The sequence below is a fragment of the Eleutherodactylus coqui genome, chromosome 1 (assembly GCF_035609145.1).
Source record: "Eleutherodactylus coqui strain aEleCoq1 chromosome 1, aEleCoq1.hap1, whole genome shotgun sequence".
NCBI classification, from domain to species: Eukaryota; Metazoa; Chordata; class Amphibia; order Anura; family Eleutherodactylidae; genus Eleutherodactylus; species Eleutherodactylus coqui.
Genome location: NC_089837.1, coordinates 353,746,322 through 353,760,400, shown reverse-complemented (window position 1 = coordinate 353,760,400; position 14,079 = coordinate 353,746,322). Strand labels below are relative to the sequence as shown.

Below are 14,079 nucleotides of genomic sequence, written 5' to 3'. Positions count from 1 at the left end.
AGGTAACACCCCTTTTTATTCACATTAACCCCCAGACTGGAGGTTGTAGCCCTTTCTTAGCCTTAAAGGCATTCTCCATCCCTGCAGTCCATGGCTGCTTCCTTGTGTACTTTACAGCCTTTCAGTATATGCACATAGAGGTCAGTTAGATTCTCCTCAGTATATACACACAGAAGTCAGTTAGAGTCTTCTCAGTACATGCACATAGAGGAGTGTTAGAGTCTCATCAGTATATATACATACAGGAGAGGTAGATTCTCCTCAGTATATATACATAGAGGTGAGGTAGATTCGCCTCAGTATATATACATAGAAGTGAGGTAGATTTGCCTCAATAAATATACATAGATTCTCTTCTGCTTATGCACAGAGAGGAGTGTTAGTCTCCTCAGTATATACACATAGAGGTTAGGTAGATCCTTCTCAGTATATACAAATAGAGGTAAGGTAGATTCTCCTCAATATATATACATAGAGTTGAGGTAGATTCACTTCAGTATATACATATAGAAGTGAGGTCGATTCTCAGTATGCAAATCATTTTCCTAAGCTTTATGGTTTCTGAGAAAAAAATAATCCCATGTATCGTAGATTTTTGCACAATTTTTTAACACTTAAAATTGAAGTTGCTAACCCTTTAATTTTTCTATTTAGAATGCTCGTGCCAATTTCATGTTTGTGTGGTACAGATGTATGATATTAATTACATTACATGGGGGGTCACTTACTTTTGCATTTAGAATTGAATAATCAAGTTGTGACCCCTTTACATTTTCTAATTACGACCTAAAGAATGTGTTATGCAACTGTATCCCCAGAGGCCCCTCTTTAAGGGAGAGGTACTGAAAGGGTTGTGCAGGCTGGAATCTGTTGTACTACATAGGTTTCTAGCAGCACAGCCCCACAGGTGTGGAATGATTAAGCTGGCTGGGTGTGGATTTCCCTAGTCAACCAATCCCCGAGGTCTGTGCTCATATATATACCAACTCCTTTGCTAGATGCTGCTGGTCTTTCTCCTGACAGTTGTGGTGTGAACAGGTTTTATGTGTGGTGGCTGCAAGAGGGGTCTGTGTCTTGGATTTTGCTTGGTTGTGTCACTGGACTCCTGGTTAGTGTAGGGACTAGTGGTATAGCCAGGAGCCGTGAAGTGGCCCACTAGCTTCATGTTTTGATCAAAATGTCAACCAATACCTGGCATTTATAGCATTTACATCTGCTGCTAGCATTTGTGTACTGGCTGCTGCATGGTGTGATTCTGGCTCTGTGTGTCATCATATCTTGTTCAGTTTTCCCTGTCGGTGGTGGCATGTGTATGCGTCCAAGCCTGGGTGCGTGAGTTCTTAGGGGCAGCAAGGTTCCTGATCCGAAGACTCCTGAGCCACCTTTTATTGGGGCAATGTTCTCACTCAGATAGGTCAGTGTCACCCTAGTAAAAGTTAGGGACAGGTGTTTGCCTGTGGTAGGTCATCTGGTTTTAGGTCACGTTTGTGTGGGCCCAGTTCTCTTTTGCCCACACAAACATAATAGTGTATGGTAGTGTTAAATTTCAAGTTCCTACAACATCGGGAAGTTAGGGAATTAGATTAGGTACATTACATAGGGAGTCACTTAGTTTTGCACTTAGAATTGAATCATCAAGTTGTGACCCCTTTATGTTTTCTATTTAGGACCTAAACAATGGTTGTGCCAAATTTCTTGTTTATACGACATTGGGAAGTTAGAGAATTAGATTAGGTACATAGCATAAGGGGTAACTTACTTTTGCACATAGCATTTTAATAATCAAGTTGCAACCCCTTTAGTTTTCCTATTTACGACCAAAACAATGGTCTTGCCAAATTTCAAGTTTGTACGACACCAGCAAATTAGAGAATTAGATTTGGTACATTACATAGGGGTCACTTACTTTTGCACTTAGCATTGAATAGTCAAGTTGTGACCCCCCTATACTTTTCTTATTTAGCACCTAAAGAATATACACATAGATTCTCCTCAGTATTTATAAATAGAGGTGAGGTAGATTCTCTTCAGTATATACACATAGAAGTTAGGTAGGTTCTCCTCAGTCTAAACACATAGAGGTGAGCAATTCAATAAAATGACAGGACATCATAATAAACCATATTATCTATTACCTATAACCTACATCCAAAATCACAAACAGTCCCTTTGACTACGCCAAATTTTAACAAGTGCAGAATATGACGTCAGATATGGAGAGGCTGTACACAGTTTCAGTAGGACAAACAATACCTCACTGAATGTTTAGCAAAGACGGTAATAAGAACAACTTACAGTTAAAACAGTTGTAACAAGTGTACGGCCGCCTGCACACGGGCGGAAATCCCGCGGCGGTATTTCCCGCGGGATTTCCGCCACTGAAAGTTTGCATAGGAGTGCATTACAATACGCACTCCTATGCAGACGGCCGCGGCATGTCCTATTTTTGTGCGGGGCACGCACTCACCCGGCCGCCGGCTCCGGTCTGCGCATGCGCCGGCTGCGCCGCAGCCGGCACATGAAAGAGCCGGGGCCGCCAGGCGTGGGTGAGTACGCGCTCGTCTCTGCAGGCGCTGGGGTCGGGTCCCGCGGCGAGAATTCTCGCTGCCGGATCCGACCCGCTCGTCTGCAGGCGGCCTACAGCACATTTTTAACAGTTGCGTTATGACACTCGATTTTCAGAATAAAGTGTACTTTTATAATGTGTGTGTGCACTAGGGTAATCACAGTGAGTCTATAGTCTACCCTCGGCAGAGATCAATAGCTCCAAAAATATTGTTGCACAATAAGGAGCTTCTCTGCTGTCAGTTTAGCCTAATATAAACTGCAGTTCTGAATAATTAGGCAACTAAGTATTTTCTGACAAGAATAGATACTTCCTATTCACAAAATCAGTTGTTACCACAGTACCTTTGGGAAGTTTCTTGCTTACTGGATCAAACACTATCCAATCTACTGGGGGTGGTGCTGGTAGGGGGTACTCACAATTACACACCACTGAAGCTTAGCTGACTGGAAGCTTTTCTGCAAGCCTCTTTCTTGCTGATGACATCCTTTTTTTCCCATTAAGTCTCAGAGACTGCTTTTGGCAACTGCTACCTGGCAACTGAAGTCTCCTCAGGCAACAACTGAATCTCCTTCTGGGCACCAGATTGTGACTCCCAAGGAGCGCTGAGTCAATTATTTAAGGCTCTCTTTCTCGGGTGCACAATGTCCAGCTCTAGGTCAGCACTGCTGTTGCTTACACTACACAGGACTTTCCTTTCAGTAGAACCTAGGAATTTGCTGATCTGTGAGTTCAACTGCCCAAGAACATCTTTCGAAGCAGTAGATCATCCTGGTTCAGTGCCCATAGTATCACTGTTGGTGAACACAACCTCACTCACCCAAGTTTCTTTTTCTCTCTATCTGCACTCTCACAAAAGTGCTGCATGACACCAACAGGAACAGGACCTGTCTTTTATATGCACAGTCTCTAGCCAATCAGCCAGCAAGGTGGTTAAGGGCCTGACAGCCAGCTGTATCAGAGCTAGATTAGTTTCATCATGTAGCCTCCTTCAAGGTCCTTTAGCTACATATACATAGTAAAACCTCAACAACATATGTGTGTATGTATATATACACTACCGTTCAAAAGTTTGGGGTCACATTGAAATGTCCTTATTTTTGAAGGAAAAGCACTGTACTTTTCAATGAAGATAACTTTAAACTAGTCCTAACTTTAAACAAATGCACTCTATACATTGCTAATGTGGTAAATGACTATTCTAGCTGCAAATGCCTGTTTTTTTGTGCAAAATCTACAAAGGTGAATAGAGGCCCATTTCCAGCAACTATCACTCCAGTGTTCTAATGGTACAATGTGTTTGCTCATTGGCTCAGAAGGCTAATTGATGATTAGAAAACCCTTGTGCAATCATGTTCACACATCTGAAAACAGTCTAGCTCGTTACAGAAGCTACAAAACTGACCTTCCTGTGAGCAGATTGAGTTTCTGGAGCATCACATTTGTGGGGTCAATTAAACGCTCAAAATGGCCAGAAAAAGAGAACTTTCATCTGAAACTCGACAGTCTATTCTTGTTCTTAGAAATGAAGGCTATTCCATGCGAGAAATTGCTAAGAAATTGAAGATTTCCTACAACGGTGTGTACTACTCCCTTCAGAGGACAGCACAAACAGGCCCCAAATAGAGTAGAAAAAGAAGTGGGAGGCCGCGTTGCACAACTAAGCAAGAAGATAAGCACATTAGAGTCTCTAGTTTGAGAAACAGACGCCTCACAGGTACCCAACTGGCATCTTCATTAAATAGTACCAGCAAAACACCAGTGTCAACATCTACAGTGAAGAGGCGGCTGCGGGATTTTGGGCTTCAGGGCAGAGTGGCAAAGAAAAAGCCATATCTGAGACTGGCCAATAAAAGAAAAAGATTAAGATGGGCAAAAGAACACAGACATTGGACAGAGGAAGACTGGAAAAAAGTGTTGTGGACGGTTGAATCCAAGTTTGAGGTGTTTGGATCACAAAGAAGAACGTTTGTGAGACGCAGAACAACTGAAAAGATGCTGGAAGAATGCCTGACGCCATCTGTTAAGCATGGTGGAGGTAATGTGATGGTCTGGGGTTGCTTTGGTGCTGGTAAGGTGGGAGATTTGTACAGGGTAAAAGGGATTCTGAATAAGGAAGGCTATCACTCCATTTTGCAACGCCATGCCATACCCAGTGGACAGCGCTTGATTGGAACCAATTTCATCCTACAACAGGACAATGACCCTAAACACACCTCCAAATTGTGCAAGAACTATTTACAGCAGAAGCAAGCAGCTGGTATTCTATCGGTAATGGAGTGGCCAGCGCAGTCACCAGATCTGAACCCCATTGAGCTGTTGTGGGAGCAGCTTGACCGTATGGTACGCCAGAAGTGCCCATCCAACCAATCCAACTTGTGGGAGATGCTTCTAGAAGCGTGGGGTGCAATTTCACAAGCTTACCTCAACAAATTAACAGCTAGAATGTCAAAGGTGTGCAATGCTGTAATTGCTGCAAAAGGAGGATTCTTTGACGAAAGCAAAGTTTGATGTAAAAACAATGTTATTTCAAATACAAATCATTATTTCTAACCTTGTCAGTGTCTTGACTCTATTTTCTATTCATTTCACAACGCATGGTGGTGAATAAGTGTGACTTTTCATGGAAAACACAAAATTGTTTGGGTGACCCCAAACTTTTGAACGGTAGTGTATATATATATGTATATATATATATATATATATATATATATATATTACATACTGTGGTGTTTAACCCCTTCCATATTAATAGCTTATGTATTTAAATCCCTCGGTATTTCTGTGTACAGTGCCCTAGAAGTTATTTGTGCTGTAAAATAAATAATAACGTTGCATATCCTTCTAACGGCAGTGTTTTATACCATGATGACCGTAAGTCCACTTTTGAGTATACTGCCATTGCATACAACAGATATAGCTATATCCAAGCAGTTTTATTTCTACTTTAACCCTTTCCAATCCGATTTTGGATTCAGGGTTTCCTAAAAGGCTTTCTCTTTTTGCTGTTACACAACGGTGCCATCTGATGGCTAAAGCCAGTGTGTGTACGCCAGAGAGGCTCCGACAGTGGAGTGGCTGGCAATAGATGGTAAGAATACCCTGTCGGGCCTCTTCTGACATTGGAGCTGTACAGGCTTCAGTCATAATGTAGGAGGACATCAGACAGTGGATTGGAAAGGGTTAGCATGTCTGATTCTTCTGTTCTTAATACATGGCTGAGGCATAAAATCAGATTCAAACTGTCATTTTTTAATGATAGTTTAGAAAATGAAAATCTAAGTGAGCAACGTATCCTGCTTTACATTTGTTTTCCTAATAATGGAAGATCATTAACATCAACACTCTTTTTATCTCTATTTATTGTAACACATGAATGCATTTAGTTCCACAGTAAAAATATATGAAATAACATCTGTAGTAATGCTGTTGAATAATCTCAGCTTACTCCTTTCTACGACATGATTACTTTAAATTGCAATTTGCATAATTAAAACCCACACAGAACAGAAATGTGCTGCACAGTCAAGGTCGTGCTGACCTAATTTAAAGTATTTTCAATCTGTTAGAAGTACAGTAGCTCAGATTACGCTATAAGCATTTGAGAATTGAGGTGCCTGTTGCAAGGTCTGATAAGAAATGACTAAAGCTACATTTTCTTATCCCGTGAGCAGAAGGTGCCAAATGCAAAGTATTGTAGGTTGCCTTATTTATGTCCTTTTAAAATCTTATAAATGTTTAAGATTATCTCCACCTAAAGGTATTTTTACATGAATGTGATTAATACCACAGCCAAGAATGGGAAATGTCATGGCGTGTCTGCAGCCGACACATCTCTGTAGCAATCAGTCTGTTTTGATTACCCCAGGTTTGCATTCGATTGAATCAAGAACCGCGGAAGCAGCACTTAAAATAAACTTTTACCCTTAAGTAGCATATTGTTCCTTTTTAATCACTATAAGTTTAAAATGCTGTGCTTATTAATATATTATGTGGTTTGATGTTTGGTTTTCTGACACAGAGCTCCAAATTCACTGCATAGACATGATTCAAATAGTCAAGTTCTGGCATCCTGCATTTACCACTAGAGAGCGCATCGAAGTTAACTACAAACTGTTATTCACTGAACTTAGTAATAAACCAATATGCAGAATATGCTCACTAGTTGGAGCTGCAAGCAGAAAGTGTTATAGTTGAAATCTATGTCCTTGCAGGGAATTTGAAGCTCTGTATCAGGAAAGCAAAGCTCAGACCACAATGACGATATATAAAAAAATTAATCAGCAAATAAATAATTTTTTGAAGTAAAAAAGCTGCATGATAATAAAACATGGAGATTTCCTTCAAGGTTATGTTCACAGCACGTATAGGCTCTTCTAATGGGGGTTCAGTGAATGTTTCCATCACTTTGACTTTTGCTGTGCACATAAGAGAAACCTTGAGAGAACCAGCACACTGACTGAAGCCTTAGGCCTCCCTCACACAGGGCGTTTTATACAGCGTTTAGCGCTGCCTTTTCAGCCCAGCGCTAAACGCTGTACAACACTCCCATTCATTTCAATGGAGCTGTTCACAAAGGGCTGAAAACGCAGCGCCTTGCAACGCTGCGCTTTGACAGCGAAGCAAGTTCTATTTTGGGGCGTTTTCAGCCCTGCGTCGCCCACTGAAATGAATGGGCAGCGGTTTTAGCACTGCTGAAAATGCGGCAACACTTGGTGCCGCGTTTTTGGCAGCATTAATCGCTCGCCGATTTTCGGGGTGAGGGCTTGTAATAGAAGCCCTGCCCCGAAAATCAGTCCCAGCTAGGCTAGGTAGAGAAAAAAAAGAAAGTTCATACTCACCTAGCCGCTGCAGTCCGGGTCGCGGCCGCTGGTCTCTGCCGCTGATTCGGGCTTCCCCTGCATTCACAAGTCTATTGCCCTAGGCCAGGTTTGAGAACCCCGCCTCCGGCAATAGAGTGCTGTGATTGGTTATCGGCACGGTCGATGCCCAATCACAGCCCTTCATTGACTGTCTCAGCCAATCAGCGCCGGCAAGCTCTGATTGGCTGAGACAGTCAATGAAGGGCTGTGATTGGGCATCGAGCAAGCACCGACAACCAATCACAGCACTCTATTGCCGGAGGCGGGGATCTCAAACCTGGGCTCCGGCAATAGACTTGGGAGTGCCGAGGAAGCCCGGATCAGCGGCAGAGACCAGCGGCCGCGACCCGGACCACAGCGGCTAGGTGAGTATTACCTTTTTTTCTTCTTTTCAGCATTCTTGGCTGCGTTTTCAGCCGAGCTGAAAACGCAGCCAAAACGCTGGCATAAAGTTTCTGCAAACGCCCTGTGTGAGGGAGGCCTTAACAGACGTCATGACATTGCTAGTCTGAACAGAGTCTAACTACGCCTTTCTCTATGACTTACTGCCATAGTAATAAATAAATAGGGACATGTCATCTAGGCTGTTGTATTCTATATAGTGCCCTGTGTTGAAAAGGTACATGCTCTCTCTTCATGTCTATTTCTGCGGGACTTATAAAGTGCTGTAACGTACAGGAAAATGTAATTTCAAGATGTTCAAGAACAATTATAGTTATGGCATAATGAATAGAGATGAGCGAGTATACTCGCTAAGGCACATTACTCGAGCGAGTAGTGCCTTAGCCAATTATCTCCCCGCTCGTCTTTAAAGATTCGGGGGGCAGGGAGCGGCGGGGGAGAGCGGGGAGGAACGGAGCTCCCCCCTGCAACTCACCTGTCACCGGCGCCGGCCCCCGAATCTTTAGAGACGAGCGGGAAGATACTCGGCTAAGGCACTACTCGCTCGAGTAATGTGCCTTAGCGAGTATATTCGCTCATCTCTAATAATGAGCAAAAACTGGCTAAAACACTGACTTCTGATTTACTAATTTATAGCTATTTGTACATTTTATGGTGCAACATGTTTTGAAAATGTTTGTACAGAAAAATGTCTGTTAACCTCATGTTTTTTTCCCTTTCTTAGACCAGCAAGGGAGATGAGCTTTCAACCCGTATACAAACTACACTTGGAAACTATGATGAAATGAAAGACCTATTGACTGAAAGATCCAGCCAAAGTCATCTAGTTGGCATTCCAAAAATCGAAGCAGTTGGTATACTTGACGGGGTCAAAGAGGAGCATTACCAACAGAGCACGGCAGAAAACCATTATTCAATTTGTCGTACCGTGCAGATTGATATCTCACCTGGAACTTTACCCATAAAGTTAAATAACAGAGTCACCATGGACTGGCAAAAAGCTGAGAATTCGTCTGAGGGACAGAAAGCATTAGGCAAAGCTAACCAAAGAACAAGTGGTTCTCCTAATGCTAATTTTAACTATGGACAGCAAAAACACAAAGCAGAGAAAAATAAAAACTGCTTATTAAGTGCAGCACCATCTGGAAATTCTAATGACCATCATGTGAACGTTTTAACGTATAAATTTGACAAGACTCTCAATAGACAGATACCAAACTCACAAGTAAATTGCGGTTTAGAAGTGGACCTCTCCAATAAAGAAAAGACTTGCAACAAAAATAGCAATAGCTCACATTGCTTGCAGAACTTTCCTGCTTCCATTGTCTCTAAACTAAATCAAATCCAGCAAAAGCCAACAGCATATGTTCGACCAATGGATGGTCAAGATCAAACACCCAATGAATCACCAAAGCTCAAAATATCAAGCGACTTTAATATGCCCTGCCCGTTTTTTAGGGGACTTTCTAACAAAGCTGACCCCGACAAAGTACCAAATGACAAAACGGAAACATTTACAGAGCTTGAAGAAGGAGAGGTAGGTGTAATCACATTATACTTGTATGTGTTTTTTATTCTCTGAAGTTATGGATGGATGATGCAGTTGTTGAAGGATAGAGGACACCGACATGGAAAACTAAGCAAATGAAATGTGCTATAGAGAAGTGGCATGATGTGTGTTAGAAAAATGGTGTACAATATATCTATAAAGTCTGTCAAGAGTGTTGGTGATTTTATACACTATGAAACTACACGTGTTTCACCAAGTGTAAAGCACCTCCATTGTCCTGGCCATCAGGAGGGCATTGGCATCAGTTGAGGTGTAGAAGGGCAGCCAAGTGAAAACATTCATTCCTACCTTGTGTTATTATCCCGACGTGACCCTAAAACATGATTAGAAATTAACTAAACGTGATAAATCATATATGGAGCCATGACATTTGTGACGGTTTCTTTTTTCAAAAGATTACTGATGAATACCGATGGATTCCATTGTCTTTAATAAAGTCTTCCAGGGTTCTGGTATTTTGATAGCGAGGATGGTACTGTAGACTGCACGATTTCTGTCTTGAAAAAGACTACAAAGGGTGATGTAAATCCAGACATTTTTTAATTGCTCTTAAAAGATTTGTTTTCAGCTGTGTAGAACTTTTTGCCTTTAAATAAACATTCTCAGTATGTATTACGTTACACCAGTTTGTAAAAATCAATGCTCTCTCAGTAAGAGAAACAAAATAATCTTTTAGATGCTTTTAAAATCATTAATGACCAGACATTTTTTTATTTTTTTTTTTTTTATCCCCACAGTTTAAGAGCTATTACTTTTCATTTTTCTATTGACAGAGTCATATGAGGCCTTGTTTTTTGCGTGACAAGTTGTATTTTTTTTAATGGTTTAATTTAATGTATCATAAAAGGTTTTGAAAGACTGTTAACATTTTTGAGTGGGTTGAAGTGGAAAAAAAATGCAATTATGCCACAATGCCTTTGCTTTGTTTTTACGCATTCATGGTGTGTAAAAAAAAAAAAGAATGAAGTGTTAACTTTACACCCATTTATACCTTTTTTTAGCCCCCATCATCTGATCACCTTTACAATGTAGTATTTAGTAACATATTGAACTTTATTAGACAGACTATTAGGCGCTTTTTGCAGATAAATTAGGGAAAAAGTTAACATTACTGGTAATTTCCTTTGGCTGTTTTGATTCCCAACAAATATTTAGTGACCACTGTATTAGTTATATTTTTTACTAAGGGGTATGACTACTTTTCCCTCTGTACAGTCTTAATAGTATAGATTTAAGATGGCGAAGGGAACATTCCTTAGAGATATTGGTTCATGTTGATCTGTGTATTTGCTGCAGTTGTGTAATTATGTTGCAAGCATTCCACACAGCCACATCCCAAAGGTAGTCTATTAGATGTATAGACAGGTGGAGTACACTGGCCCCATTGTCATGATGTGTGTAACATAGCACTTCATTACTTTGGCACATTATTCTAATGGAAGTAGCTTTAATAGGTAGGATGGATATAGGTTGTATACATGAAATTCTGCCCCTGCTATCAGCATGGTGCAGCAGAAATCTAGATTCATCAGACCAAGCAACAAATTGTCAATCTTTGTTAGTTCAGTTTCGTCTTCTGGGTTGACAGGAATGGTACTCCCGTCCAACTTACTGTGAGTTCAGAAATTCGCTCATGATTTTAGGCTCATACACACAACTGAGTAGTATGTACAGAGCCTATATGGATGTAGGTACAGTAGAGGAACCATAGTGTAGCATTACAAGCACTAGGTTGGAGTCGGGGGCGTAGCCAATGAGGGGGGAAACGAGGTCAGACAAGCCGGGGTTGGTACACGGAAATTTCTATACAGCACAGAGGGTTAAGTAGAGATATGGTCAGGAGACAAGCCAGGGGTCAATATACGGAGGTCAATCTTGTTATTGCAAGCAACAAAGAAGAGCTTGGTTAAAGGCTGGTAGGCACAATAAACACGCAAACAATACGTGGGCCAGGTTTATATAGGACCTAGACAGGTAAACACAGAGCCAGGAAGATTGAACAGGGAACGAGGGATGAGGTACTAGGAATTGAATAGCATAGCCTGGTTGCAGAAGGACACAAGGTCTCAGGTTCGAGTCCTGACACGTAATATGGCCATATGTATGTGTCATATGTGTGTGTAGTTGTGTACAAAAAAATTTACATTACCATATTACCAATGTTAAAGGCTGGTCCTTAGGATAAGTCAGCAATAGTAAATCATTGGGTACCCACCACTAAGGCAGCATAAGTGGTCGAGTTGACTTCAACCTTCTTAAAATCAATTAGAACTGAAGCAGCTATTACACTTCTGCCAGATGTCAGAGGCGGGACTGCCAGAAGTTCAGCAGGCTGAATGATTAGGTGACCATGATTAGTCCCCGACGTGTAACTGTTGATGAGAAAAAAGTAACATCCACGTTCTTGAACTTGACCAACAATTATTTTCTTTTGTATATATTAATTTCAGGCTAGAATATTTGACCTAAAATTAAGGTGGTCCTCAGAATAAGCTTTTGTGTGTGCATAAGGACTACTATTCTTTCTGGCCATTATATGACTTGAATATGGATTTTTTTCACCAATTTTCTGCTCTGCAGGTTCCATCTGTAATTTTTAGTTTCCCCTGAGCTGGTGGATAAAGTGTAGCTGCTATTATGCCTCCTATACACTGCACACAGAGGACATCCTTCTCCCCTACCACAATTTCTCATAAACTGAGAAGTAGCAGCATGGAAGATATTCTACAGCAGTACCGACCAGTGTAGATGTGATTCCAGTAGCTTGTGATCAGTAAAACACTTAGTGCTAGTTATATTAGCATATCTGTGTTACTCTGTTTCACTCTCACTCAGATCCTCCTCCTTCATCTTCTCTTCATTGACGTCTATAGGCAGCAAATAATTTGATCTGTCAGGGAGCTATTAGTCTGTCTCATCTACAAATTTGGTTTTTCAGAGTGAGTGAAGAACTTAGTAAGGAGAGGCAACGAGGAAAGAAGCCTGATAAGTAGAGAAAGAAGCATTTATCTTTGATAAGATAAACTTCAAAGTTTCTTACATTAGCCTGGACTATTGATTTTTGCAAAGATCGATGAAATGAAGTGACCATTTAAAATGCTGCAGCCATTCATTATTACAGTATAATTCATTAAATGGGTTATCCCACAATCAATAATACTTTTTCCAAAAAGCACAATACCCTCATAACTAGTTTAAATAGAAAGCCTTATGACAAAATATATGTATTTTTTTTGTCCGTTTTGTGTATTTTGCTCCACTTTCCCCCATGTGTGCATACTTCTTCATAGAGCTAAATGGGCTGAACTGCTTCTGATACAATGTGACTACTGAAAAACTACATTTCCCAGCAGCACACTATGGCCTCATGTTCACAGGCACGACGGATTCTGAGTTTGGAATCTCGCAGCGGATTCCACCCATGCCCGCAGAAATTAGGCAAAAAAGACCTTTAGGCCCAATTTCCATGGGTGGATTTGATTTACGGAACCCGCTCAAGAGATCTACAAATAAAGCCGCCCACAGGGAGACATAGGCACCCACAGAGCAGCTAATAGCATGCTGATGTGAATTTTTTTTCCCGGCGTGCAAACTGCATGCACGGGAAGAAATTATGGCATGCTCCATTTTCCTGCGGATCCCACAGGGACGGCTCCCATTGAAGTCAATGGAAGCTGTCCAATCTGCGGCACAGCCACAGCTGTCACTGTGCACGTACTGCGGATCCGCAGAAAAGCAGGAGATTCAAAACAGAAAAAAGCCACACTCGCCATTCTGAAGAAAGAAGATCAGGCCGTGATGAAGAAGTGTCAGCTGTGGGCGGGCTGTGAATCGGAAAGCTTCCATTGACTTCGATGGAAGCCGTCCCTGCGTCATCTGCAAAAAAAATGGAGAATGCTGCGTTTTTTTCTTCACTCATGAAATCCGCACACCGGGAAAAAAATGACATCCGCAGGTATTTAAATATCTGCAGATGCCCAATGATAGTCTATAAGCATATTGAACTGCGGATCACCCGCGCTGAGGATTCCACAATTCAATTATGCCCATGGACATGAGGCCTATCTCTTCTGGGCTGCAAGCACCTTCCTGTCTTTTGTGCGCTGCCAACGTTGCCATTCTGCTATAATGTGACAAGGAAGGCAGCGCAGGAGACAAACTATGGTAGCAGCATACCATATGGTCACATACATTTCAATGCTAGCAGTTTGCATCCCTCTATATAAATTGAGACAGATATATATATATATATATATATATATATATATATATATATATATATATATATATACAGTGCAGACAGTTTTCCAGTGGTAAATATAGCCTAGCTCTCTATAAATGTAGCATTGTACTGAGGGCATCCTCTCTCCACATCAAATACACTTGTATCCACCTGATCTTGGCATGCTTTCTGCTCTGCATACTTGTATTAGGCTATTGTACTTTTCACAGCAGGAGCTGTCAGCTGTTCGTACTGACAGCAGTCCCAGCTCCTCTGCTGTGTAACCATACAGAAGACATGAGTTCACAGCACAGGAGCTGGGACTGCCGTCAGTAGGAGCAGCTGACAGATCCTTCTGTGATTAGTACAGTACTGTATGACATGTATCAACGGGGCTGAGATCAGGTTGACATATTTGTCTTCATTGTGGAGAGATGACAGTGGGTGAGGAAATACT

General features: G+C 41.4%; 1 protein-coding gene across 1 annotated transcript in view; it reads left to right on the top strand.

Annotated features, from left to right (window-relative positions):
- AFF3 (ALF transcription elongation factor 3) overlaps nt 1-14,079 on the top strand; it is a 335,141-nt gene that overhangs the window by 41,872 nt on the left and 279,190 nt on the right. The window contains exon 3 of the mRNA XM_066577159.1: nt 8,555-9,367. Within this exon, the coding sequence (XP_066433256.1) occupies nt 8,615-9,367 (753 nt within the window). The 5' untranslated portion in view covers nt 8,555-8,614. The remainder of the gene's footprint in view (nt 1-8,554; nt 9,368-14,079) is intronic.